Source organism: Malaya genurostris, chromosome 2, assembly GCF_030247185.1.
Source record: "Malaya genurostris strain Urasoe2022 chromosome 2, Malgen_1.1, whole genome shotgun sequence".
Classification (NCBI taxonomy): Eukaryota; Metazoa; Arthropoda; class Insecta; order Diptera; family Culicidae; genus Malaya; species Malaya genurostris.
In genome coordinates, this window is record NC_080571.1 from 335416296 (window position 1) to 335443493 (window position 27198).

Below are 27198 nucleotides of genomic sequence, written 5' to 3' on the forward strand. Positions count from 1 at the left end.
CTCTTTGCAGGGGATGCAACGACTGTACTGAAGCATTAAAACAATATCGATCGAAGAAAGGTCACTGGAAGAAATCGAAAGCAAGCGGAAGACAAAACCGCTCTGGCCAAGAGCGTTTCCACCGGCAGTCACTTGTATCCTGGCTGTAGACCGTTCGAAAGCACAAGAAGAATTGTTCGGATGAATGATTAGTTCACTTGCTTTTGCTTTTAATGTTTTCTACTCGAAGGTTAAAAAGTACTGACTTTACATCTATTGAAAATGTGTATTTATAGCTGAATCGGTTGAATTGTCTGATTTATCCTGGCGTCCCATCAGCGATGCCAACCCTAGGGATTTATCCGGAGATCTACAGATTTCTGCCTTTTCTACGGATCTACGGATGAACCTCTTGAAATCTACGGATTTTTCATTATTTCTCCAGATATCTACAGGAAATAATTAAATATGGGGTTTTTATTCTAGGCCAATGATCCATCTGTCAAAAATCATTTTAAAGAAAGATTCTGGATGACTTTCGTCTGGCTGATTTCAACACTCCAGAAATTACTCTACAAAGTAGGTGTTGACAAATGACTTACTGACCATTATCAGGAAAAACACTTAAAATATTGTTATATCATCTTCATAATTATTGTTGGCTTGTCAAGTTATATAAGTAATCTTACATCTATTTACCACCGATCACTCATTTATGGAAGCCTGTCTTCATGGCTCAGAGCCCTATTTTACATGCGGAGTTAAATACGCGACATAACAATGATTTTATGCAAATATATGAGTATGAGTACACTTGAAACCAAATTCACCTCAGGGAAAAGTGGCATCACTGCTTCCCATTGGCCGCAGTGGGAGAATGAGCGGGAGTGATGGTATTGCTATTTGTTGGTTTGCGTACACTGAAAGAATTTACCGGCCACAAGCTGAATGCTTCATCCGATCCCCATAACGATTTTCAGATGGTTTTAAGAAGTCGGCCATTCAATTTCCCCTCTGTCAAAAACAAATTGATTTGTATGAATATCATTGAAATTTTGTTTGAAGCACATACACTTATAAATTGAATTAATCCAAAATGTAGATGATTTTCGTTTCAAAATTAATCATCACAGTAGTCATATAGGAAATACTATTCATTTTGTAGTGCGTATGATGTTCGTACATATAATCGCATACCATAAACCGAATGAATTTAATCTACACCAATCGTCGGATGATATTAAGGAGATTTTCATGTAGTTTTATGTATTACGGAGTCCATATAATGCGGATGATATTAAGATGGATTAATATTGAAATTATACAGCTGGAAATGAAAATAAATTTAAATGCAAATGACCTACAATTCTCGATGAACATTAGAATAGGCCCCAAGTGCAACTGACAGATTCTCTTTGTTTAATTTCTCTTTCAGTTATTACGGCATATCCTTGTATTTTCCAACAATTTCTTAACTGCAATTCGAAAGTCGATGGTTTCAGTCGTTATTCTATGTAAAAAGTTATAGAGAAAGATTACCGATAGGACCGTAATAATCGAAAGAGAAAGTAAACAAAGAGAAACTCTCATTTGCACTTAGGACCTTTTCTCTTCAATTTAAAAAAGTTTTAATTATGCTCCACTTAAATTTTTAAACATTTCTATGACGGTTGATTTTTTTTACAATTGCATTGGAGTTCAATGAGTATGAATAAGAACTAGTAAAAGTGTCAAAAAGGTATCACAGTATATGGATATTTTTCAAAATCGATGATTTGATATGCAAGAGCTCCTAACATAGGTGGACGTGATCAGATTTGATAAGAAAAATATGACGAAGAATGTCCCACAATGTTCGTCAACCAAGATGTTTGAACGGATTTTGGCGTATACTATAGTTTACAAAAAATTGATAAGATTATTCGCAAGAGTGTTTTTTGGGCTGAAATTTTTGGGCTGAAAGTCATAAAAAAATTAATTTAATGAATAGAATTGGTTGAAGCTGCAATTTGCTTTCCTTTAATGGATTTAGATTTTTTTTAAAATATTTTCACTGAATTATCAGAAAAACATAACATTGAAAGACGAAGATACAAAAAACACTGAAGATAAAAATCATTTATTTAGCAAAAAAAAATATATTTGTTCCCATTTAAATTTGGTTTATTTTCGCATACGTGTTATTATAATTATAATTAATATATTTTAAACCGATCAGCACTATCACTCGATTCATCTGGAAGGCTCTGGCTTCTAACCAATACGACGACCGTTTTTTCAAGTTTTGATCTGCTTTTTGAAGCTGGTCGTATTTTTGTTGTTGATAAAACGGTTCATAATAATCGAATGATTTATTGCCGAATTAATGTAAATCCACTTACACTGATTGTTATTATCCTTTATTAGAGACTGCTACTGAGTAAATTTGATGTGAATATATCGAGATGTTCCTGAGATATGAATGCTCGCATTAGAGGAAAATGTCAAACTGGTGTACACGCTCACTAAAGAATAGCCTCATTGATTTTTTTAATATATGGAATTAAAGCGTGGTAAATTTTGTATGGAGTATGGAGTATGGAGCAGCGTTGAGAAAATTGTTGAAAAAATTTTTCTTTGATCGAATTTGACGAAAATTTTCACGGAGACGGAATGTTTCATCAATTTTTTTTTTATTCAAAGGATATTTTTATTCAGGCCTATTTGCGTACAAGCTTTATGTGGCCGATTGATCTGAGTTTTTAGATAATTTTTTGTTTTGTTTTGGATCTCGTTGTCACCCTTTTTCTAGGGGGAGAGGAGCTTCCATTTCCCTGCTGCGAGGATTGAGGGGTACTTCGTTCGTGGTTCGTCTCGTCATCCATTGCCGCATCGATGGTATTGTTGTCGATTTCCGTCCTCTTTCCGTTGCTAGTTGCTGTAGATGCACCTTGTTGTACATTGTTTGCAGTTGCTGGTTGGTTGGATGGTAAGCTGTTAACTGCAGCTGGTGTACTTTGTTCTATAGGGATGTTCCGGATGATGATGGATTCGTTGAACGGGATGCTTCATTGTTGTTGGTGACTGTCACAGGTGTACTGGGGTTGCTTGGGGTTGTTGTGAAGGAAGCACCGTTGTTCTTTGGTGTAGTTGTCTCCTTGTCCAGTTTATCACACGGCTTACCGTAGTGAACAGCTTTTTGGCAATATTGGCCTGTGGCCATCTGAATGTCATAGGTAACAAGTGATTTGCATGGAAATCTTGTATCTTGACCGAAAATCACATAAGAAGGTATAGCCTTCTTCAAAAGTATGCGTAATGAACGTACGCCATTTAGAATACCGGGGAACAAATTCTTCCACTTTTATTTTTCGATAGAGAGAATCTCTCCGTATTGGGATATAGTTTGCGAATATATGAATCGGTGACGCTTAAGGGAAGATCATGCACACGCACTTCTACAGCACTATCTTCCATATATACTGGAATGTTGTACTTAATGTTCTCGTGCTCCACATAATGCACATTATTATTGTTTTTTGCGAATTGAATTGCATCCAACTCTTTATAAAACTGGATGTAAACAACATTATTTGTCTTATTGCATTGAAGTAAATGCACACGTTTAATGTCAAGATGCATTTGCTCCTTAAGCAAACCTTCAAGTTCTCGTATCGAAGGTCGAATTTTGCACTGCCTGAAGTTAACAACAGTCGTATTCTTTCGTGTCGGCGGTAGCTTTTGTTCGTTTGGTTCACTCATTTCGAGGTTGTTCTATTGTTCACTACACAATACTGTACTTCGTTTCTTCTGTCCCGAACGTAAGCGGTTTTGTTTTATCGACTGACTTGGATGAGATGTGAAAGCGAACTGTTTCATCAAATGTTCTAAAATAAAAACTACATTTGTTCAAATAATTGGTGGTTAGATTCCCATGTCTTCCCAAAAGTCCGTATATAAACTTTTCCTGGACCGGGACAAAGAAATGCAACAATGTTTATTTTAAACAGTAATTGGTTCCGATAAACAATATCTAGGTTTTTGAAAAAAATTCAAAACATAATTGTTTCTTTCCATTCATATTGAAATAAACATTATCATTCGAATTTGACTGTTTGCTAACCAATAAAAAACAATCCTTTTAACAATGCCACTCTTTCCAGAACTTCAAGTCGCTGTCCTACCGCTACTTCCGGTTGGTTGCCGTACTGGTACTGTGCGTCAGCGATGTCATCTACTCAATCCGGCACTGCCTGACCAAAGGGAATCTCGCTCCGAGAATCGGAGTCGCGGCACACGTCAGCGGTGCCATCTGCGGGCTGCTGTTCGGTTTCATCGTCTACCAGGGAGGTAAGGAACTGTTCTTCCGAGTGGCACGTTATGCCGCCCTGTTACTGTTCTTCGGTTGGATAATCGCAACGATTGTGTATAATGTAGAGCTAAAGTTCTGAGTTTCGATGTTTCAGGTTTCGCATTTTAATTTTGTAAAGTTTTTGTGCGCGTCCGTATTTATACTCGATAGTTGGTAGAGATATCTGAGGCCAAAAAATACTTATACGTATAGATAGAAATGATCAAAATTGTACCTAACTGCAAGAAATTATTTAATTATAAGGAAATAAACTAAATTGAAACAGTATTTTTGTGATAAATTTGTTGTTTTATTTCCGTTTATTAAATAATTACATCTACAGACTAAGTTACTTAAAAAGAAATTATTGTCATGACAATTGGAAGAGAAGTGAATCTTCATGCTCTGCTTGATCTTTAATTTGTTTCCTACTAAACGGGTTTAAAATGTGAAAATACTCTTTTTTATATCGTTGAATCGATACAAAGAAAGTTATCAATGTCAATCTGGTCAACTATTAGATTCTGACATAATTAATGATCGAAGCAACCGTTGAATCTGAATCAGTCAGTCGAAAATCTCACTCTCACTCCCGTGTTTATTTCTGTGTAACATAAGTAGTTACAAAAATAAGTAATTACAAAAGCTAACATGTAATTCCTAAGTCAATAAGTACGGTGATAATATCATTAAACTTCATCTATCTCTAGATTAGCGCCGACACATAGAACGATGATTCGTTCTAACTATTTGCTATGACCTACGAAGCCACCTAAAGCTACCACATTGATATCACTAGAATCACAGTTACTCACACGCGCACACTCGTCGCACTCTTCCTACTCATACTCATCAACTCACACTTTCTTCAGCAGTTGAGTGGCGTACAATTCACTCCCACTTCGGTACATTTACACTCCAGACAAGGTCCGGACAGTTCGGAAATTATTCGACCCACCCTGTACATCCGACCGTAGATGTTACACCCGGCCAGCTTCAGTATGCCGACCGTGTCCTTCAGGCTGTACACCTTGGACTTCATCGTTATCTCCGCCGTGCCCTCGGAGTGATGTTGCTTCAGTTTGTTGATATCGACCGGATTGACAACGTAGGTCGTTCCCGAATGCGGAATGGTGTTGGGTGGACCATCCGAGATGACCTGGTAGTGTTCAACGTCCGGATCGTATCCGTACCGGTCGATGTCGTTTTTGTATTCTGGCTCGGTGGTTCCTCCTCCGCCGGTATGGAAGTTTGCCGGTAAGAACGGAAGATCCATCAACGATGGCCGATACAAATCGTTGGGACCATTCGAGGCGCTTTCGACCTTCAGCACAACCGTTCCTTCGTGTTGTTCCTCATCGGAAGGTGGTTTAACATCGCCTAGCAAACTTACCGACGGATCGTATATTCCACTGATTCGAGACGGAGCCGTCTTGAACGGAGGAACCCCATCGATGTAGACGGGAGCTGTTGTGCTGGAGTTTTCGATCACGTGGGCATGCGATGGTTCATCCTCTCGGAACAAATAACTCAACACATTCTCCAGACTAAACATACCACTTGGTTCCGGTTCAGAGGTGTTATGGATGTGCTCGGTTTCCAACTCCAAACTAGTAAGCGTTAGGTTCTCCGGATCATATCCAGTCAGGGGCAAGGCTACATTATTTTCAGCAGCCTGGTGTTCCTCGGAATTCTCAATCGTGGAAAGGTAGTTCGCGTCCGTGGTGATGGAGATAATCTGTTTGTCAAACTCGGCACTGTCCACACTATCATTATCCAGAAGATCATCCAGCGAAGTGTAGTTGTTCTTTGCAACCGAATGATACACGGAAAACAGTTTCTCTTTGTCCTCGATTAGACTTATCAGTGGCGGCGGTGGTTCCGTTCGAATCACGTCGATGAACGGGTTTGCCGGAGTTACTAGAAGATGAACGAATATGTTAGAATGTCACTCTTTGGATTTTATTGGAAAGCTTACTTCTAAACGTGAGTGCCGTTGCATTGAACGGTACCTTAACTGGTCGATCTTCTGTGGTATGTTCGCTTGGGACGACAGTAGTCGCATATGGTTCGTAATAAAATTCCTCTTTGATGTGATCTTTGGGAAGAAATCCACCTGTCGTAAACAATGAACTAATTAATATATTTCGATGGGAAAATATTTAAACTTAATTATTGCGTTAATTTGTGTAATTTATTATCAATTTTAGTTGATAGTGTTTTTTTTTTGTAAAAAAAAATGTAAAAATGTACGTCTGAAGAAAACTGCCAATCTAACCAAACAGATCCCACATGATGGTTCTTGGCTACGGAAACCGGAAAGTGCTCCACGTATTGCAAGTACTTTATCAAATCGGTTCGTGCAAAAATTCGCAATATGTATGAGCAGAAGTAATATAAGCACCCCGTAAGAGATTCAAACAATCTGTTAAAACCATTTAGAAACAGAAAGGACTCCAAGAAGGACGAGGAACTCCTCTGACTATTGCTCCTCACCATATTGGGTGAGAAACGACAGAATATTCTTCAATTTCAGCTCACCATACACAGATTTAACCATACATGGAGAACCAAAAACCCGGATACGTAGTTGCGTCAATGCGGGACAGTTACATATCAGATGATATGAAGTACGGTAATCGCATTCACACAAATCACACGAATAATACTCAGCCCGTTGAATAGTAGCCATGTGATAATTAAGTTTGCAATGTCCAGTCAGAGCTCTGACCAGAATACTGCAATGATGCTTGGAGAAATGCAGTAGACACTTTGACATTTTCAGATTCAAATCTGGTAAAAATGTTTTTGCCTAAGCGCAAGTTTGCAAGCTGCGCCAGTAGCTGATATATTTAGGTGCAGTCCAACCTCCCAAACAGTTGACAGTGATAAAACAGGATTTTTCATTCGTGGGACCAGCTCTAGTCAACTCGCCCAAGATAATTGATGACAGACAATTTTCAACGGTGGATGAAATCAGAACTGCATCATCCATTTTATTAGGTCTTATCTCATAGGATGAAGTTGCAATAGTTACATTACCTGCATTTAAAACTGGTATACTTGAGTAAAATACGTAGTCATCTCAACAAGCCTTACTAAAAGCTATTTGCTTAGAAAAAAATAAAAAAACGACCGCTCGGCGAAGACCGGTCATACGGCAAATATGCCATATAAATAGACATATTTTCTGTCCATGCCTTCAGTTAGTCAGTCTAACTGTAACACGGAGTTTTGAGCTCCGCAAGGGAAAAACCCGCTAATGTTCCCTTTACGACTGCATTTGTTAGGCTTCTGCAATCATTCAGTCATCAGCACCAAAATATACCTTGACTTGCGAGCTCCCGTTTTAGTGGCCTTTTACGACATGGGACAGGAAACCAGTGGATCAATTCTTGATTGAAATAATTCTGCCGGATGCCACACGGCTTACCTGTATGGTGGACTTATAGTATCGGAACAGGTGAACCGTAGTGTTATTCTTAGCCAGTTTAGATCCGCTACCGACACTACACGACTATCTAGGCTGCTCAGAATGAGAAGTTGACATTGATGATCAATTCCCATTGGTGGAAACGAGTTCTGAAAGGAGATTTGCGAATGTGGTAAAACAAGCGCTCCCTTCATCACATCTCAAAGTTACAACCTTAGGAAAACATCCGTTGTTGGAAAATGAAAAAGCAATTTTCTCTGCTACTGCAAATGAACATTTAAGAAGAAAAAAAAATCACTTCATTAAGAAAAATGTACCATATTAAATGATATCTTCTGATAACTTCTCTTTTTTATGACAGCTCAGAAAACTGGTTCTGCGTTTTTCAACAATAGCTACATTCATAAGATTGTAGATTATCGCTTAAGGGCTGAGGCCAGTGTGTTTTAGAGCGTTTTAAAGGGCTAATTTCACGCTTCAAATCTGATTTTCTCCGAAACGGTGACGAATATCGAAAAACCCAACTGACAATCTCTTAGAAAATTAGTTTAGATTATTCTGTGAAAATTTCAGAATGATTGTTTGACTTTAGCGGTCGGGAAAGTCTTTTTTCTGGAGGAAGAATTACAAAGCTGAAAACGGCAACATTCAACTTGTTCATTGAATATCTCGCCTTCTAAAGCATGGATCAAAAATCTATCCTAACAATATCTAGATAATTTAATTTAGATGCGATTAGTTCACAAAAACAAATATGTTGTGATAAGAATGAAGTGAATGTTATTTTTGTGAAGGTAAGTCGATTTCTATAGACGCACCATTTTTTCTGCTCTTGTTACCGGGTAACGTAACGAAACACGAGAGAGAGACATAAAATCGGCTTATCAAGGCTGCCAAACAAGCAGTAGCTTTATTGGATTTTATGTGATGTAGTCAAACTTGTAACCGAAAATATCAAAACTTTCTTGGCCACCCGGCCACATCGAGAGTCATTTTGCACATTTGCGAGAGAGCATGGAGAGAAATGTAATACGCATAGAACATATTTTCTTCCGTGTATTGCTGCTATTATATTTTCAGACACTTTCCGAAGATTATCGACGCTTTTTAACGAAGGATCATTAAAATTACACTATTACTGAGTTTATTGGGTGACGGTTATTCAAATTTTTCACATTCACATTTTTCGATAAAACTATTTAAAATCTTCTCTAATCGCTGTTTATAAAATGATTAAGTTTGTACCTTCTCTGTCTTGAAAATTATTATGATATAAAATCGTTTCATTTGTCTAGATTTATATCTTGAGGTTGTTCGTATCCAAAACTGATTAAGTTTGTAATTTGTCTCTGTTTAGTGTATCCATCATCATCTATATTTTTGTGTTTATTATGGGTACCTCAGAATTATTTCTTTTTTAATGTAATCGTGATCGGTCATGTCTTGCAACCCTCTAATTTCTTTTTTTGTTTTAACTAAAACAATAACAGGGTGCGTGATTTTGTCAGAAAGACGAGTAAGTGCAACGTTCTAATCAATATATATAACAAAATTTACGTCAAGACCAACTTAACTTCCTGGTCAAATATATAAGAAGTTCCAGTTCTGGAAAGCGATTTGCTAATGTGGTCAAACAAGCGAACAGTTGTCTTTGTCTTTGATTGATGATGTTCTTTTCGCTGTTCCAGTGCAAGGTTTACCGTAGTGTAACTTATCACTGGCCTGCGGGGGACGGTCATGCACGCGTACTTCTGTGGCATTGTCCACCATGTACAAGAAGATTTTGTATTTAATGCTGTCACACTCAACACTGTGCACCTCATTGTTAACCGAAGCGAATGCAATTGCATCTCTTTTACGTTCAAACATAATATACACACAGTCAGACGCCTTGTTGAATTGAATCTCAGTTACATTATTAGCATCTAGATCAGGGGTTCCCAAACTATTTTGGGTCATGGACCACTTTACTAAAATTAACTTAGGCCTCAGACCCCATTAACAAATTCCTTTGAAAATTCAATTTCTTGCTTTTAAAATATTGATGTAAAATACTAACCAATTTCTGCGGATGGTCAAACAAACACAACTTTTTTAGCGAAAATATTTCAAATAATAACTGATATAAAAAAATAAGGGGGTCGATTTTTAGACCTCGTCGACCCCCATAGTCAGGTTTCGTTTACGTCGACCCCCGCAAAAAGGATATCGACCCCAAGGGGTCTATATCGACCCCAAGGGGTCTATATCGACCACTTTGGGAAACCCTGGTCTAGATGCATTTGTTCTTTAAGTCAGATTTCAATTTCGTTTGCTGCTGGTCTAACTTTGCAGCGTTTGAAATCAATACAAATTGAATTTGGTTTTGTAGACCAAGTTGTCCCGGGTTGGCGGTTCAATGCATAGGGCGCTGGTCTTACAAGCCAGTTGTCGTATGTTCGAGCCCCGACCCGGAAGGATTCTTAGTGTCAGTAGGATTCATAGTACTAGCCATGCAATGATTCTGTACACTAAGAATCGGCTGCGAAGTCTGTTGAAACAGAAAGGCTAAGTTCCACAAAAAGGAATGTAATGCCAGGACTTTGCTTTGCAATGTAGGCCAAGTTTCAGGCTTTGTTGAATCATATTTGCCCATTTCGTACACTCTACTGTTCTCTACACTGTATTGTCTTCTTTGTTTCTATCGTCTCGACTGTAAGCAATCCTATCCTAGAATATCCATCAATTTCAGCTGACCATACACAGATTCAACCATGTATGGAGAACCCAAAACCCCGATACGTAATTGTGTCGATATCAGATGCTATGAAATACGCAATCGCACTTACACAAATTACAAAAATACTCTGTACACTGGATAGTAGCCATATGCAATGTCCAGAACACTGCAATGATGCTGAAGAAAATGCAATAGATTTTTGACATTTTCAGATTCAAATCTGGTAAAAATGCCTTTATCTGAGCGCAAGTTCGAAAGCTGCAACAGTAGCTGGCATGTTTGGATGCGACCCAAGAAACGAATCTTTGGCTTTAATCAACCAGTTGACAGTGATAAAGCTGGATTTTTCTTTCGTGGTACCAGCTCTAGTCAACTCGCCCGAGATAGTTGATGACTGACAATTTTTAGCATTCGTAGGTGGATGAAATTCACTGCATCATCCATCTTATGAGGTCCTATCTCATAGGATGAAGATGCAATAGTTACATCATCCTGCATTCGAAACTCGTATAGTTGAGTGAAATACGTAGTCATCTCAACTACCCTTACCAAGAGCTATTTGCTTTGCAAAAAATGAACGACCCGTAATAGTCAGTGTACAAGAATGATAAGAAAGAGTATGCAGGATATCAAACTACGCTTGGCAGCGTGATGAACTAACCCTATAAACAAGAGAGATTGTATGAGAGCAAATAAATAGAAATGAATTTACTATTAATGACTTCAGCTCCAAAGGAATAATATGAAAAATATGAAGTCATCGCTCGGGGAAGAGCAGTTATACTGGAAATATTCCGAAAAATATTTTGCAAATCATAACTCTTTAGTGGTTTCTCATTTCCTGAAATTTTCAAGATAATCCGATAGTCGATTTCGTTTTTTTATTAGTACATATGTGTGTGATATTTTAATCGAATACACCCTTTATTCTGAATTGTTCTGCTTTTTGTACACTCAGTTGTGAGAATGTTGTTGTTATAAAGACAACTTTGCTGTCAACAAATATAAAAAATAGATAATAACTAAAAAGTATTGACAATCATAAGAATAGACAAAATTCTAAGAGAGAGAGAGAGAGAGAGAGAGAGAGAGAGAGAGACAACAAAAATTCAGTAACTAGGGTGGACATGGCGTGATTAATAAGATGATCATTTTTCGCACAAAACAACAAACAGTAGTAAGAAATCAGTTCCGAAATGTGATATCGGGGCGTATCGTACGATACGTCCTTGCGAATGTTTCGAAATATAATGCTCAACTGAAATTGGTTTATTTGGTCATTGACTTTCAAAATTGGAAACACCAAATGATGAAATGCACATTTTTACACTAATCACCCTGTATCTCCGGAACTAGAAGTCGGATTTGATTAAAAACCAAGCATTTTTATTTTTACCAAACATTTGCGAATAGTTTGATCAAAATCGGTCCTCTTTGTTAACAACACACACGGACATTTGCTCAGTTCGTCGAGCTGAATTGATTGTCATTCGGGTCTCCGAAAATTTTTATAAAGTTTGAGCGAAATTATATCTCCAGTTGTACTAAATGTGACAATATAATTATTACTTCTCAGTTTTTATGTTTTTCACATTAGTCTCGCTTTTCAACTTGACGAGTAAAGAAGATTAAACATGGTCATAGTTTCACCGTAAGCCCCGCCTTTTTGAATGTAAACGTGTAATGATACGAATATTCAAAGACCATGGTGCTATTCAACTGGTGTCAACTCTGCAGCCGGGTATTTTTTTTTGCCTACATTCACCAAACACCAACGATAGTACTAATTAGAATATTTAATTTGAAGGCCGTTTGGACTTAGTTAATAGTAATTATTTCCATTAATATTCAAAAGCACATAGGAGTATAGGATTACCGTTTCAAATTTTGCTTCCGAAATATGGTTTCGACACATCTTCAGGTTAGATCAATTGCAGAACAGTTCCCCGGATCGGGGAAGTTTTGCAAATACCAGTCCAAAATACAATATCTCCGAGAGGTACTGTCCAACAACGTTTGGTTATTCATTAACCTGTCGTTTTTTTTTTTTCGTTAAAATGAACTCGATTCCCTTAATTTCTGGAATCACTGCTGGGTTTTTCACAACGCTCTCCCGACGACACGACCTGCCACTCGGTTATCAAAACTGTATCGCAAATTTAACTACCCCTCAGTAACTGGTTATGTCAAAATGACATCTCCTGAAAAACTATTCAAACTGGCAACACAAGTTGATGAATTGTTGAATTTGAATAACAGTTACCAAAACCATGGTTACTGCATATTGAAGACTTGAGGAATGTAAACATAAGCTGCCACGGGTGGAAGATCCTTATTTCGCGGCAAAGTTGTCGGTTTTACATAACATTTCAATATCCGTTGATACTTGTTAAATAATTCAACGTAATCAGGCTTGAGATCAGATCTATGACGTAAGTTTTAAAGTGTTAGCAAACTAAATAAATGAGTTTTAAAATGTTAGCAAACTGCAAGAGTCATTGAATCCGTCATAATAAATCTTATCATCAATCTGATGATTTAGTACCGAAATATGAATGACAAAGCTGAGTCAATCGAGTATATCAGTACTGTTCTACGAGATGCAATCGCACTTCATATGCAGATGCGAATACACTTATAAATAGAATTCATGTTTGTTCTTTTATAATGAATTTCAAAAGTATTCATCATATTTATGTATATTCGTCACTTCTGAAATTTTTCCAAGTCATTCAACCCAAGTTTCTAATCAGCGTATATGTAAAACAATACTCCGTCATATTTTGGACATTCGAGAAACTCCTTTACATCGGAAAGCGGGTGTAAAATCTGATGAACATGAAAGACTCTGGAAAGGACCGGGAAACCAATTTTTTAGGATATGTGATCTGATCAGAATTATGACCTGTAAAAACTAATTTACTTTAAATAATTTTATAATTGGTTCTCAAGCAGAACATAGGCCGTAACTTGATGATTATATAGAATGAAGCCTGTCTATCGTAGCACTACATTTAGTGTAAGATTTGGATATTGTTCCGGTCGGCGCGAATACAAAAAGAACGTTGTAACATTAACTTGATAGATGAATGTATCTCTTAATATTAAAATTCGTTCATTATCAACTATTAAACGTGGGCTCTGGTGCAGGATAATTCTGTAATTCATGATAAATTATATATTAATTATTTTTAATTATTATTAATTTATTTCTCGTACCTAGGGTATTGTTAAATCGTCTAACTTTGTCGTATTCAATAATTAAATTTTTCAGGGGTACCAGTCCCCGGCCGATAGCTCGCGGTGTCTTGTGCAACTTTCACAATCTTGGTTTCTGAGTTCTTTTAATTTTACGCTGATGGCAAAAAACTTAAATTAAAAAACTATTTCAAAACATTCTCGGCTGGTTTGTTTATTTATTATGGGGCTCCTTGGTAACTAGTTCGTAGCAACTTAAACAGTGTTGCTCAATAAGATTATTTTGATAGTCATCAAGGGGTCGCTATATTTGTGGTAACTGGCGGTAAATCGCTCACGAACACTTTTCATTCCGATTTTTCTTCGAAGTGCCTGGTCGTGTCGTCGGCTCTCCCCTATCAATGGTAAAAGCTTTATACACCAAGCGTGAGTGGAAAACGATCACAGTAAGCGTTGTAGTAGAACTTACGACCGACTGTTGCATCGTAAGGTATGTAGGGCAACTGAAAACGAACATTAGGAGAGATCCTTTACTTTCTCTTTCTCTTTCGATCATTACGGTACCAGCGACACGCATCTCTTCAACTATTTACTTAGAATAATAACTAAATTCCACAATTCATCAAATAACACAAACAAAGGTTCTGAAAAGTTTCGTCAAGACTTGGTTATGGGCCTCTACAACCAGGAACAAATTCATTGTATCTCTTGTACAGAATTTTTAGCGACAAAACATCTCATTCATTTTGGCATCAATCATCAAAACAAAATATTTGCTTACCTTCGGTCCTCGTTGGCGGCGAAAATCCACTTCCCACTGCCGCCGCCGGTTTCTCCTCTATTCGATACAGCCCATGTTCGGTGCTGATTTCCTGCTTCACCTTGTACACCACCGGTTCGTACTTTTCCTTGTGGTTCGAGTAGTACACATTCTTCTCCGGATATCCGACGCCATACTTGTCGTACACCGGTACGTACGTTCCTTCCTGTGGTGCTTCGTACTTGGCCGGGATAAACTTCTTCAGTTCATTTTTGAACAGCTCCTGCTTCGAGTGAATGTCATACTTGGCCAGGGCGTCCGTGTCCGCGTAATCGTAGTCCGAATCGTTGATCATATCGTGCTTGTCCCGGATGAGATGGGCTTTGTATTGGTTGTTCTTTGCTTGTAGGTCATAGTTCTCCGTTAATGCCGGATAGTTCAGCGACGGATCATAGCTGTAATCGTACTTCGGTGGTTTGAAAGGAATTCCCGGATGCATTTCGTGTTCATTGAGCATTCCATATGGTTCGTAATTTTCGGTCATAATCGGATAATTCGTAGGATTCGGCTTGTAGAAATCGTATGGGATAGCTAGTGGAATCGGGGCTTCGTTTTTCTTGACAGCGTCGGCCGGAAGGAATGGAATTATTTTCAGGTTAGGAAGACTAGGAGGAAGTGTTGGTTCCCCGTAGTCCATATTGATATCGGACTCAAGTATCGATGGTATACTGCTCGGCCGATGGAATTCGCCAATCGGAATTGGTTTCGGTGTCACTGGACGAGGTTCTGTTCTGTTCTTGGCATTCTGTTTACCAGAATCATTCTTTGTCGATTCGAAGATATTCGACAGCTCCGTAAGAAGAGCCGACAGCAAGTTGTTCTCTTTGGTAATGAGAGGTTTCGTCACGTTCTTCTGAGTGACTGGTTTAGATTTGGGAGTTGTCGTCACCGTCACCGGAACTTCAGTCATAGTTTGCGTGACGTTTTCGACGGATGCGACTTCCTTGTCATTTTCAGTCTTGAACTCTATCTTATCTTGATCTACAGCAGTAGTTGACATAACGGTGCTCGTAGCTTCGGAATCCTCTTTCGGGGTTGCTTCCAATTCTTCTTCACTTTCACTCAAAACAGTCGTGTCCACAGCGGTTTCCGTTGTAGTCATATCTTCGACTGAGATACTCTCACTTTTGTAATCTGTCGTTGTTTCTTCTTCTGAATCATAATCCGAAGTGGTGCTATCTACTTCATACATCTCGGTTGTGATCAGTTCACTTTGATCCGTAGTCGCTTCTTCTTCCGTTGATACTCCCGCCGTAGTTGTTTCTACCGTTGTGACGGTTGTTGTCGTTGGCTCTTGCTCAGTTTCAAAACCAACAAACTTATCATTGGGTCGCCTGGCGGTACCCGTAGTAACAGGCAATGGTAACTCCGTTTTCGCTATACTTTCAATCTTTGCATGTAACGATTGAACAATCGATTCGACAGCTGATTTGTTTGCGGTGTCGTCTACCTTGATGATTACTTCGATTGGTGGTTCCGTTGTCATCTTCGTTGGCATTGGTGAGTATGCAGATGAAGATACCGTAGCTTGTTCTGTTGTACTTCCGACTACACCGTTCGTTGCCGTCGTTTCGCTAACGTACACTTCTGAAGGCTTAGTTGTAGTCGACAATTCAGAGGAATCCAGATCCGCGAGCGAATTCGAAATATCAATGATTTTTTCCTTTAGCAGAGAGTCGGATTCTAAATCTTGGAAATCAGGTTCACTTTTAGATAACTCGAACTCAACTGGAATTGTTGTGTTTTCTGTCTCAGTTTCTCGAACTGTTGATGTTGACGGTGCCAAGGTTGTGGTCGACGCTAATGTTGTTGTAGATGCTAATGTTGTAGTCGATGCTAATGTTGTTGTCGACGATAATATTGTGGTCGGTGCTAACATTGTAGTTGTGCTGGTAGTAGAAATTGGCAACGGTGTTGTTGTTTCGGTCGTTGTACTTAACGATGTCGTCGTAGTTGTAGATTTCTGAGTCTTTGTACTAGGAATCGGTTTTCGAGCAGCGGTAGCTCTTAGTATCGGTGGAATAGTAGATCTCGAAGGGAAATTGAAGTCAGGTTTCTCAATGTAGATTGTTTGTGGTTCCTGAATAATCTCTACTCGCACCGTATGAAGTTCGGTTGTTCCTTCACTCGTAGGAACAAGTTCGGTGGAAGTAACTGTAGTTTCATTATTTGTTTCAGATGAATTCGTTGCCAACAAATCATCCGAATTACTGTCGATGAACTCCAACCCTGCCTTCAGAAAATCGAAGAAACTCTTTTCCGACGTTGTACTGATTGGAGTCGCTTCAGTTACTTGTGTTTCGGAAACGGTCTTATTCTCCGGTTTCGGTTCATCTGGATCCGGACCGAACAAAATGGAAAACAAGTCAAAGGACTCTTCCTCTTCCTCTATTTTACGAGCGAATGTTTGTTCTGTAATAAAGCACAAAACGTTTTACAAGATTTTAAATTGATATCGTCAAAACTTACTACAATCATATCGAACTGCACAACACTCGCCTCGCGGGACCCTTGGCGTACATCCCTTGATGGCAGGAGCACATTTTTTCGGTGTACATTTTCTAGCCCCTCGTATGCAGTAACATACTTCGCACGGATCTTGGGAAGCAATTCTTTCACCTTCCGGATAATTCTTCCCATTCACTTCACAGCCACTGTTTTTGTAACTTTTCTGCTCTACCGTTCGCAGATAGTGGCGATTGTTAATTCGTCGCACCGGATTCGGTGACACGGTGGAGGTAATTTCGTGCACCGGAATTTTACCGGTACAATCATATCGAATGGGACAACAGGCCGAATCGATGAAGATGGGAGCACATCGCGGATTTGGCAAGGCACACTTCGGTTTGACACATTTCTGCCGTCCATTGATGCAATAACAGTAGGAACACAAGGAAGACGTTGTCATGGCCGACCCTGATTTGTAGACTGTACCGTTAACGATGCAAGCTAGAAACAAAAAAGATTTATAGTTGATTTTCCCAATGATGCAAATGAAACTGACTTACCACCACTCTCCTCCACATCATCGTCATCCGATCTTCTCAGGAGTGAATTCGGATTGGATAGCCGTTCTTCGGCAGCTTTCTCGTAATAATCCAGGAAATGAATTTTCTTGCGGTCACCGTTGTTTTTGTTAGTTAGGTGGAGCTTCGAACACTGCAGATAGGGACAGCAGGCTCCACTTTTGTGCACAAGGATGCAGCCTCGAGGTGGTGGAATTGGTTGTTCTACAATAAAAAAATATTAGACAATTTTGTGAATTAGGATCAGAATATTTTGCGATTGAAAATGGTTTGGTTCACGAAATTACGAAAAAATAGGGTTGTAGTAAACCTATCTACTGGAATAGAATTTCTATTATGTCATATCAAAAACCAAAAAGTAATATCTAACCCTTTTGTTTAAGATCGAAGGCTCATATTACATAATTTTGTAGTATTCGCAAAACGTCAAGTAAAACCTACGCCGAAATATATCATTTTACAGGAATAAATCAGAAGAAATCGTGCAAATCTCTTTAGTCAAAGTTCTGCCAAATCTGTAGAAGAATTTTTGTCGTGAATACGACTTACTTTACTATGGGGCGCCTTTTCAAAATTTACCCTCTGAGAGAGTGATAAGTTTTTGATCGTGAATATCTCCTGTTATATCTAATGAATCAACATAATTCTTGCTACATGCCATCGGAAATATGATCACAATTTTATGATAAAACTTTCAGTTGTGTGACATATTCTCAAATAGTTCAAAATTAAACTTTTCTGAAATGTTTGGTATAAACGAGTATCAAAGAGGATAATTCATACGGCGCGTTTGCCTTTCTCGTATTTTGAAAGCTCATAGCTCAGTGATCTGTAGAAGGATTTATATAATCTAACTACCAATAGAATCGAAAATCTTCAACTTGAACGTGTATTACAACAATATTGAAGTTTTTCAATAGTACACTATTGAAAAACCTGTTTGATTTAACCCATGACAGCACCAGCCAATCAGAACGCGAGATGTCTGCATCTATACAAGAGCATCCATATAAAAGTTGAAGGGTTAATTTTTCCTACCATTTGCTGAGCAACTCTTCCCAAAACAAGACACACGAGAGCAACATCGAGGACCTGTCGTCTCACTGTTTCCCGATATGAATGCACGAGACACGTCAGCACAATGACACCGAAAAAGGCAGCCAAAAAGTCCAGTAAGGCCCATTGCCGAAACAAGAAACACACGAGAACCATCTCAGATCTCGATATTTCCTACCAAAAGATTCATCAAGATGGGAGTTAAAATAATTGCACCGTCACTAACACATTCAATTACGAACGGTAATGCGAAAGTGGAAGTGATGATGTTGAACACATCTTTATACTAGTATACAAATATGCCGTGCGAAACAGAGTATACAGATCAATATGTATTTTTGTCGTAATTACTTTAGTATGCGGCCGAAAACAAAAATTATTAGAACAAATGTTTCCCTTTGATTTGCGCATTTTACTTTCCAGGCGTATCAGAACTGGCTAAACTTAAAGCAATCCTAAATATTTCTTTATCACAGTGATGTGGTCGTCCTGAAAAGGACGGGGTTTTCAACGGATGTCGTTACGGATGGCCAGCTGCAGATGGCGAGGGATGATTTTCGTTTTCTTGTTGTCACGGGCAGCGTTACCGGCCAATTCCAACACTTCGGCAACCAAGTACTCCATCACTACCGCCAGATAGACCGGTGCACCGGCACCGACACGCTCGACGTAGTTCCCCTTCCGAGGCAAACGATGGATTCTGCCGCCAACTGGGAACTTCAGACCAGCACGGTTTGAGCGAGACTTTGCCTTGCCCTTAACTGTTCCTCCTGTGTGCGTGTTTCTGCGTAAAAATTCCACAAAATGCTGTTAACAGCTCGACAGCCAATTCAGTATTACTGGCTGCCGCTCTGCTAACTCTCTCTTTCATATCGTTTCACTGTTTCCCGTTCTGCGTATGGGAAAGGAATTCTAACAAAGGGGACGTCCGTCCACCGCTACCACTAGCAGGTATAAAATGAAATGTGATGTGAGAAATAGCGTCATTTGAGTTAAAGCAGCTACTCTGAACGTACGAGACGCCGTCAGCACGATGGCACCGAAAAGATGGCAGATTTGTACCGTCACTAACACATTCAAGTACGAACGACAATGCGAAAGCGAATGTTGAACACATCTTTATACTAGTATGGGGTTGTGTGAGAATATGCCATGCGAAACAGGGTTGTCATATATACAGGTTAATCTGTATTATTATTATTATTACTATCATTATTATTATTAGAATTACTCTTGCATACCGAAGATCGTCGATACATTTCAGACCAGGCCATTGCAATTGTCTCGTACTGAAATTTCGAGAAGAATCAGATATCTTCGAACTTCATAGCTTCAATAAAAATAAACTACAAATTTGTCGTACCTAGCTTCCTATATTAGCAAATTAAAAAGGAATTGTTTCAAGTTTGGAATATATAGTTGTAGAATAGTAGCTGTTTAATGTAACTAATCTGTACTTTAATGTAGGTGTATCGCTTCAAATTCTATTAGTGAAAAAGAGGAAAGCTTGCACAATTCATACAATCAATCAACTAACTGATATTCGGAAAAGTGATGGGAGCGTGTCAGATTTTTCGTATTCACGACATCCAGTTATGTCTCTGACATTACTCACCCGCCTTTTTTAATTTGAATACTAAATACCAAAGAACGTATAGCTCCCTTTGCTATACCTTTTTAACAATCGATGTTCAGTCTGCCCTTAAAAGATTTTTTAGCAACTAAAGAAAAATAGTATTCAACTGCTCCACGAATGGTTATATTCAACGCATACTGACTGAGAGAGGGGTAAATATTAAATTTATAGATGGTTCAGTATTCCAGAATGTGTCAGTTGTAGAAGCATGATCAAAAAATAAAATGCAACAAAGTCAAAAATTTTCTAATTTAAATTCCAAGTATGGTCGAGAACGAAGTATAGTTCTTCAATACACGTCGGTAAAACACTGAACAAACTAAAGGATCAGCCCCATGGGGTTGTTCGAGACATTGATGTGGAACTAGGCAAAAAAAATTCTAATGATCTACAATCAAACAGTTCAATCAATCGTCACACTTTTGAATCCGCAATTGCATGAGAGTCTGTTTAGATTGATCTTGATTAGGAATCAACACCGAGCATTGTTTGTTTTATAACTGACGAAATTATACCAATATCCTAAATGTATGCAGTTATATCTTTGTGCATACTTGCGATACGGTTTTCAATATTTAAGCTTCTCTTCGCCAAGCTTGTGTTCAAGTTTTGTATGCAAGCAGTTATTTTTATAGTGTTAAGTTTCACTACCATTCTGCGATTTCGGATGAAGCGATAAACTTTTTCTCATTATCAATCGAGTTCATCTTATATAAATTAAAAATTAATCTTAAGAATTCAAAATTTACCCTAGATAGTTGTCAATTTCTCATGGGGAAACGACATAACATGAAATTTCATCCGAGCTTGCCTGACACAATGCATCGTTTTATGGCACTTTTTGTCGTGCTGTCTAGCAACAACCTACCTTTAGCATGCTACTGGTAGGACTGAAACATTAGCTATAATTTCGCTTCTATTTATAGTTTCGCGTGCTTCCAACAGCTTCGCTTTTGCATCGATTGACCAATCAGAGCGATGCTTTCCCTTTGATATATCGCTTACCCCTTTAAAACCGTTGTCTATGGCAGGGAAATCCGGTATGCCGGAGATTTTTAGCGGACAAAATAAAACACTGCTCGTTACTAATCAAAATCCGCTCAAAACCAAACAAAAATGGTTTGGTCTGCATTAAGTATTCAGCAGTAAGAACTTTCAACTTTCAACTTCACTAAGATCTACAAAAGATCAGACAGATAATTTGGGAAAAAAAATACTAGGATCAGCCCCAAGGGGTTGTTCGACCCATTGATGTGGAACAAGGCAACCAAAATTTCTAATGATCTACAATCAAACAGTTCAATCAATCGTCACACTTTTGAATCCGCAATTGCACGAGAGTCTGTTTAGATTGATCTTGATTAGGAACCAACACCTAGCATTGTTTGTTTTATAGCCGACGAAATTACACCAATATCCCAAATGTATGCAATTATATCTTTGTACATACTTGCGATACGATTTTGATTTATAAGCTTCTCTTCGCCAAGCTTGTGTTCAAGTTTTGTATGCAAGCCTTTATTTTTATAGCGTTAAGTTTCTGTACCATTCTGCGATTTCGGTTGAAGCGATAAACTTTTTCTCATTATCAATCGAATCTTATATAAATTAGAAATTAATCTTAAGCACTCAAAATTTTCCCTAGGTAGTTGTTAGTTTCTCAGGCGAAACGACATAACATGGAATTTCATCCGAGCTTGCATGACACAAGATCAGAGCATACCAATTAAAGCTTCAAATCGTTTTATGGCACTTTTTTTCTTGCTGTCTAGCAACAACCCACCTCTAGCATGCTACGCGTAGGACTGAAACGTTAGCTATAATTTTGCTTCTATTTATAGATTCGTGTGCTTCCAACAGCTTCGTTTTTGCATCGATTGACCAATTAGAGCAATGATTTCCCTTTGATATATCGCTTACTCCTTCAAAACCGTCGTCTATGGCAGGGAAATCCGGTATGCCGGAGATTGTTAGCCGACAAAATAGGACACTGCTTGCTACTAATCAAAATTTCAATCATTTTTTATTGAAAACACCTGGCTTGATACATTCAAATCGAATCTTAGAAATATTCCCAATCAAATAATGAAATAATATTAGTAATTGATACAAAATATACTGAGCTGTAAGTGTTTAAAACCTGACCACATTTCTACGTGTATTTTTCCTTGAGTTTCTGATTTGCACCCCTATATAGAAAATGAAGATGTGTTCCACATCAAAAACAATATATTGATATCATGATTGTTAAAAATTATCAGCTCGGATGGCGAAGCCAAATACAAATTATAATACGGAATACTTCGAGAAATGTTCAAGGACACGTGTTTCGCTATACGGTACACTGTCAAGGTACACTGTCTGAATGACAGTGTACTTTAGCAAATTTTCTATTCAACTGGCAATGCTGAAAGCAGGAAACAAGATTACCATAGATAATATTCATTATTTTAATAAACAGCGGTTTCGTTCTTCCATGTTGAGTAAGCATAGAGCAACTATGTTGTATTTGGTGGTAAAAAAGTAATTTTTCTTCAATTTTAGCTCTTTTTATCGAACTTTGAACACCTTCTCCTGGAGATGGAATCCAAGCTACAGAAAATTAAATACGAAGCGAAGCGAATATTTCGAGTTGATGATATTTGTCGAAAATATATGTTCAAGCATCCACAAAACTGAGAACCTTGGAGTTTACAAGTGATTTTTTGTGTCAGTGAAACTTAATGACGAATTTTCACCCAAAGAAATATCGCTAAAGAGATAATCGAAAAGGAGAAGAGTCTCCAATGATACTTCGATGCTGAATTTTCACTACGATTCAGGTCGACACCGAAGGGATTCGTGCAAGATTTATTTTTATATTTTCATCAATAAAATTCAATCTTTACTGAATAAATTCGCAACTGGTTAACTGTGGTTAACATGAACAAACATATTTTTACCACATTCCGAATAGTGATTATAGCGACTATGAAGCTAGAGACACTGGACCCATTTAATGCGACCTCAACCTGCATCGGTTGTGTTGTGGGAGTTCTCGGATCTCGACTTCGGCTTCGGTTGGATGGCAGTGACAACAAAAACGGATTTTTGGCGGCTGGTCGATTCCAGCTTTCACGACGTTACCCGTTACTTTTTATTTTCAGCCATTGCAATTCCATGCTAATTTTCTGAAATAAATGTTTTATTTTTCATAGTATTTCATTTCATAGATTTATATAAAAACCTTAAACATCTCATATGAACAGTACATTACATTTTACCTATGGAACACGTAACTCTTATTGGATTATGCTGTTTAATGCTTTTAAATGCCAGTCCATTAAAACCTACGTGCAAAATAAGAGGGGGAAATATTCACATAACGTTTCACGTAACTATAACATGATTATTATTTTGAGTGCAGTTTCAGTGCGACAATCGCGTTGTCAAAAAATCAGTACTGAACTTTTCTGTAGTGAGTTTTCTTATCGATTATTGTTTTGTATAAAAATCATTTGAATTTCGAAATTTGAAAAATTTCGGTCGCGATTTTCGAAATTTTGATTTTTTCATAACACTGCATCGTAATAAGAATATTCAAATCTTTGCTATCTAAATTACAGCTTTCAATGGAACAATTTTGTATAATAATTTTATCGTTTCAATTAATTCACAAGTTGCTTCTAAACATTCTGTATTCAACATCGTAATTACAAGATACCTACAGGCCAGCAGGCTATATTAATCTCGATTTTTATGTTGGTGAAATATTAATATTTAGATTCTTCAAAGCACCCTGGAATGCATTCTTTTTCCCCGTTAATCCGCCACAGCGATAAGAAATCCAAAAACATTTTTTAGACTCGTAATAAAAGGATTCTTACGATCGATTTGAATAAACAAAACATCCACGTAACTTATAGCAACATTTTGAACATATTCAACTTTGAATGCAAAAACAGCATAAATACATTTGTTTTGGAAGAACCGGTTAAGTTTTTGTCCGGTTTTTGCATTCAAAGTTATTTTGTCCGGTTTTTGCAGAAAAGATGTTTTTAAACGATTCTTTCACTGCAAAATCCATGTCCGGTTTTTGCTCTCAATGTTTTGATCCTATTTTTGCATTCAAAAATACTTAAACGGGTTTTCCAAACTAAGTTGCACTTATCCGATTTTTGCTCTCAGCCGTTCATATATAATACTGTGGTATTCTTCAAAATAGTTTTTCTTCGATTCATAAAAGAATAACTGAAATCGGTTTGTTTGACTGTCTACTGATAAAAAGGAGAAGATTTGAGGTCGATTTAGAATTTATTTTACAATTTTTCGCCCTTTGCAGTGATGGTATAAAATTTTCAACACACTTTACCCTACACGGACAAAATTCCGATTCTAGAAATGAGCAAAACGAGTCATGATTTGGGGAAAATAATATATTTTCATGTTATGATAATACACCATGAATAAAACTTCTCGGATCATGATCCATTTGGAGTGTTCCAAATTCACAATCGAATTTAATTTTTGGTTTACGCTAGCTCTCGGAATATTAATCTAGTAACAACGGTCACATCAAATATGTAATACTGTGTTCACACCTGCAAAAAATAACATGTTTTAACTTTAATAATATAAAGTTAAAACCGAACTTTTCACACTTGGATTACGTTATATGCATGACAGATTGTTTGTTATTGAGTTTGATTAGAAACAAACTGCAAAAATGTCTACCACGCAGAAATTACGCACTCTTCAAGCGAGAGTTGCGGTTGATCTTTACTTTTAGGGTTCTGGAAATTACTAAGTATAGTTTGTAATACTTCGGAACATGAAAATCTACAGAGAAAAAATTAAAGATTGGATTTCCGGCTTCAAGAGGTGAAGTTTTCCACAATGCCTTGGACCAATTGGTTATACCATTAAGTTAATCGCTTATTTCTGTGTATAAAAAAGTCCTTTTTGATCATGTGTTGGTTTTAAATATTCAAATATTTTTGAGCAGCAAATGACAAAAGTCATCACTTAATACAGAAAAACAAAAATGGTTGTACCAGTTTCCAGTTTTGTTTTATTATGATTACATGGCTACTTTGATGGAAAACTGTTATTGTTGAACGGCTTGTCAATTGACATAGTCGAAAAGTGACGGAAAATGCTGGCAGGGTTGTGCTTTAATGACAATTATATCATGTTATTTAGGGAAAACATGTTTTATACTATGTTCACACCTGCAGAAAATAACACGTTTTTACAATAGTAGTATAAAGTTAAAACCAAACTGTTCACACTTGTATTATGTTATACGCATGACATATTGTTTGTTATTGAGTTTGTTTATAAACAAACTGGAAAAATGTTTACGTCGCAAACAGTCAGCACTTGTTAAGAATATAAATGTACGTTGATAACATCCAGAAAATTAGAAAAAGCCAGTTACTCTTTCTAGCTATGGATGATGTTAGCGTTGAGAGACCATGGACACTAGTAAGGAAAAACTGTTCATTCTCATTAGCCCTAGGACTACAGTTTGATGAAAAAAAATACTATGAAAAATTCTGCAGCTTATTGTTGGTGTTCAGAACAATTATACTATCACTAAAAATTTACTCTCGTCGATGCTGAAAGCTTAATCATCGAAACAATGATCTAGCCACGGTAATAAGTAGCATGATACTACAATTTTTAAGTAACATGATCCTACAATTTTACTTCAAATTGCAACATTTTTTTTTTTTTTTATTTAAAAGATGTTTTTATTCAGGCCTATTTGCGTACAAGCTTTACGTGGCCGAATTAGCCGATTTTTTAAATAAACAATTTTTCGAAGTGGATCTCGTTGTCACTCTTTTTCTAGGAGGAGAGCTTCCATTTCCCTCCTGCGAGGGTTGAGGGGCACTTTGTTCGTGGCTCGTCTCGTCCTCCATTGCCGCATCGGTGGTTTTGTTGTTGATTTCCGTCTTCTTTTCGTTTTCCTTGTTGTTCGCAGTCTTGAGCTCGTTGCTAGTTGCTGTAGGAGCGCCTTGTTGTACATTGGTTGCAGTTGTTAGTTGGTTTGATGGTGAAACAGGAGTACTACGCTCACTAGTTTTCGTTGTTGAACGGTTGACCTTGTCTTTTGTTGAAGATGTTCTTTTCGCAGTTTCAGTGCAAGGTTTACCGTAGTGTGCAGGTTGTTCACAAAACTGACATGTAACCAGCTGATTTTCATAGGTAATCAGCGTTTTACACGGATGTGTCCCACCTTGACCACAAATGATGTATGATGGAATTGCCTTACGTAGTTGCATACGTACCACTCGCACGCCATTCCGGATGCCGGGGAAAAAATTCCGCCATACTTCTCTTTCGATGGAAAGAACTTCACCGTATTGCGACATAATTTCCCGAACGCACTGATCGCTGGACTGCGGGGGAAGGTCATGCACGCGTACTTGTATGGCATTGTCCACCATGTGCACAGGAATTTTGTATTTAATATTGTCACACTCAACGCTGTGCACCTCGTTGTTAACCGAAGCGAATGCAATTGCATCGCTTTCACGTTTAAACATAATGTACACACAGTTCGACGCCTTGTTGAATTGAATCTCAGTTACATTATTAGCATCTAGATGCATTCGTTCTTTAAGTAAGATTTCAATTTCATTTGCTGCTGGTCTAACTTTGCAACGCTTGAAATCTATACAAATTGAATTTGGCCTTGTTGGCCAAGTTTCAGGCTTTGTTAAATCGTATTTGCCCATTTCGTACACTCTATTGTTCACTGCACTGTATTGTCTTTGTTTCTTTTGCTTCGACCGCAAACGATTTTGGACTGTGTTGGCTGAGATGCGAGCACGAACTGAATTGCAACATTTGCATCGTAAAACAAACTGACCAACTTTGCAATATGCTGAGTAAAGTATCCCTCTTCAAAAAAGAGTTGGGGTTGCTTTTTACTGTGGAACTTTACTAAGTTCCGGAATTCTCGTATAATATTTTGTAGTAATTCGAAATAGGAAAATCTACAAAGAAAAAAT

General features: G+C 37.8%; 2 protein-coding genes across 5 annotated transcripts in view; one reads left to right on the plus strand and one right to left on the minus strand.

Annotated features, from left to right (window-relative positions):
• Window positions 1-4610, plus strand: part of LOC131431674 (rhomboid-related protein 2) — a 60550-nt gene extending 55940 nt beyond the window's left edge. For 3 of the 4 annotated variants that reach the window (XM_058597529.1, XM_058597528.1, XM_058597526.1), the window contains exons 6-7: window positions 466-558; window positions 4122-4610. In XM_058597529.1, the coding sequence (XP_058453512.1) occupies window positions 466-558; window positions 4122-4409 (381 nt within the window). In that variant the 3' untranslated portion in view covers window positions 4410-4610. The remainder of the gene's footprint in view (window positions 1-465; window positions 559-4121) is intronic. The other variant, XM_058597530.1, reaches the window with a different exon arrangement.
• Window positions 4611-4989: 379 nt separating this feature from the next.
• The window catches only part of LOC131431675 (uncharacterized), a 75878-nt gene continuing 53669 nt past the window's right edge, over window positions 4990-27198 (minus strand). The window contains exons 3-7 of the mRNA XM_058597531.1: window positions 17488-17709; window positions 16949-17428; window positions 14441-16891; window positions 6288-6425; window positions 4990-6229 (exon numbers count right to left, since the gene is read on the minus strand). Of these exons, the coding sequence (XP_058453514.1) occupies window positions 5178-6229; window positions 6288-6425; window positions 14441-16891; window positions 16949-17428; window positions 17488-17709 (4343 nt within the window). The 3' untranslated portion in view covers window positions 4990-5177. The remainder of the gene's footprint in view (window positions 6230-6287; window positions 6426-14440; window positions 16892-16948; window positions 17429-17487; window positions 17710-27198) is intronic.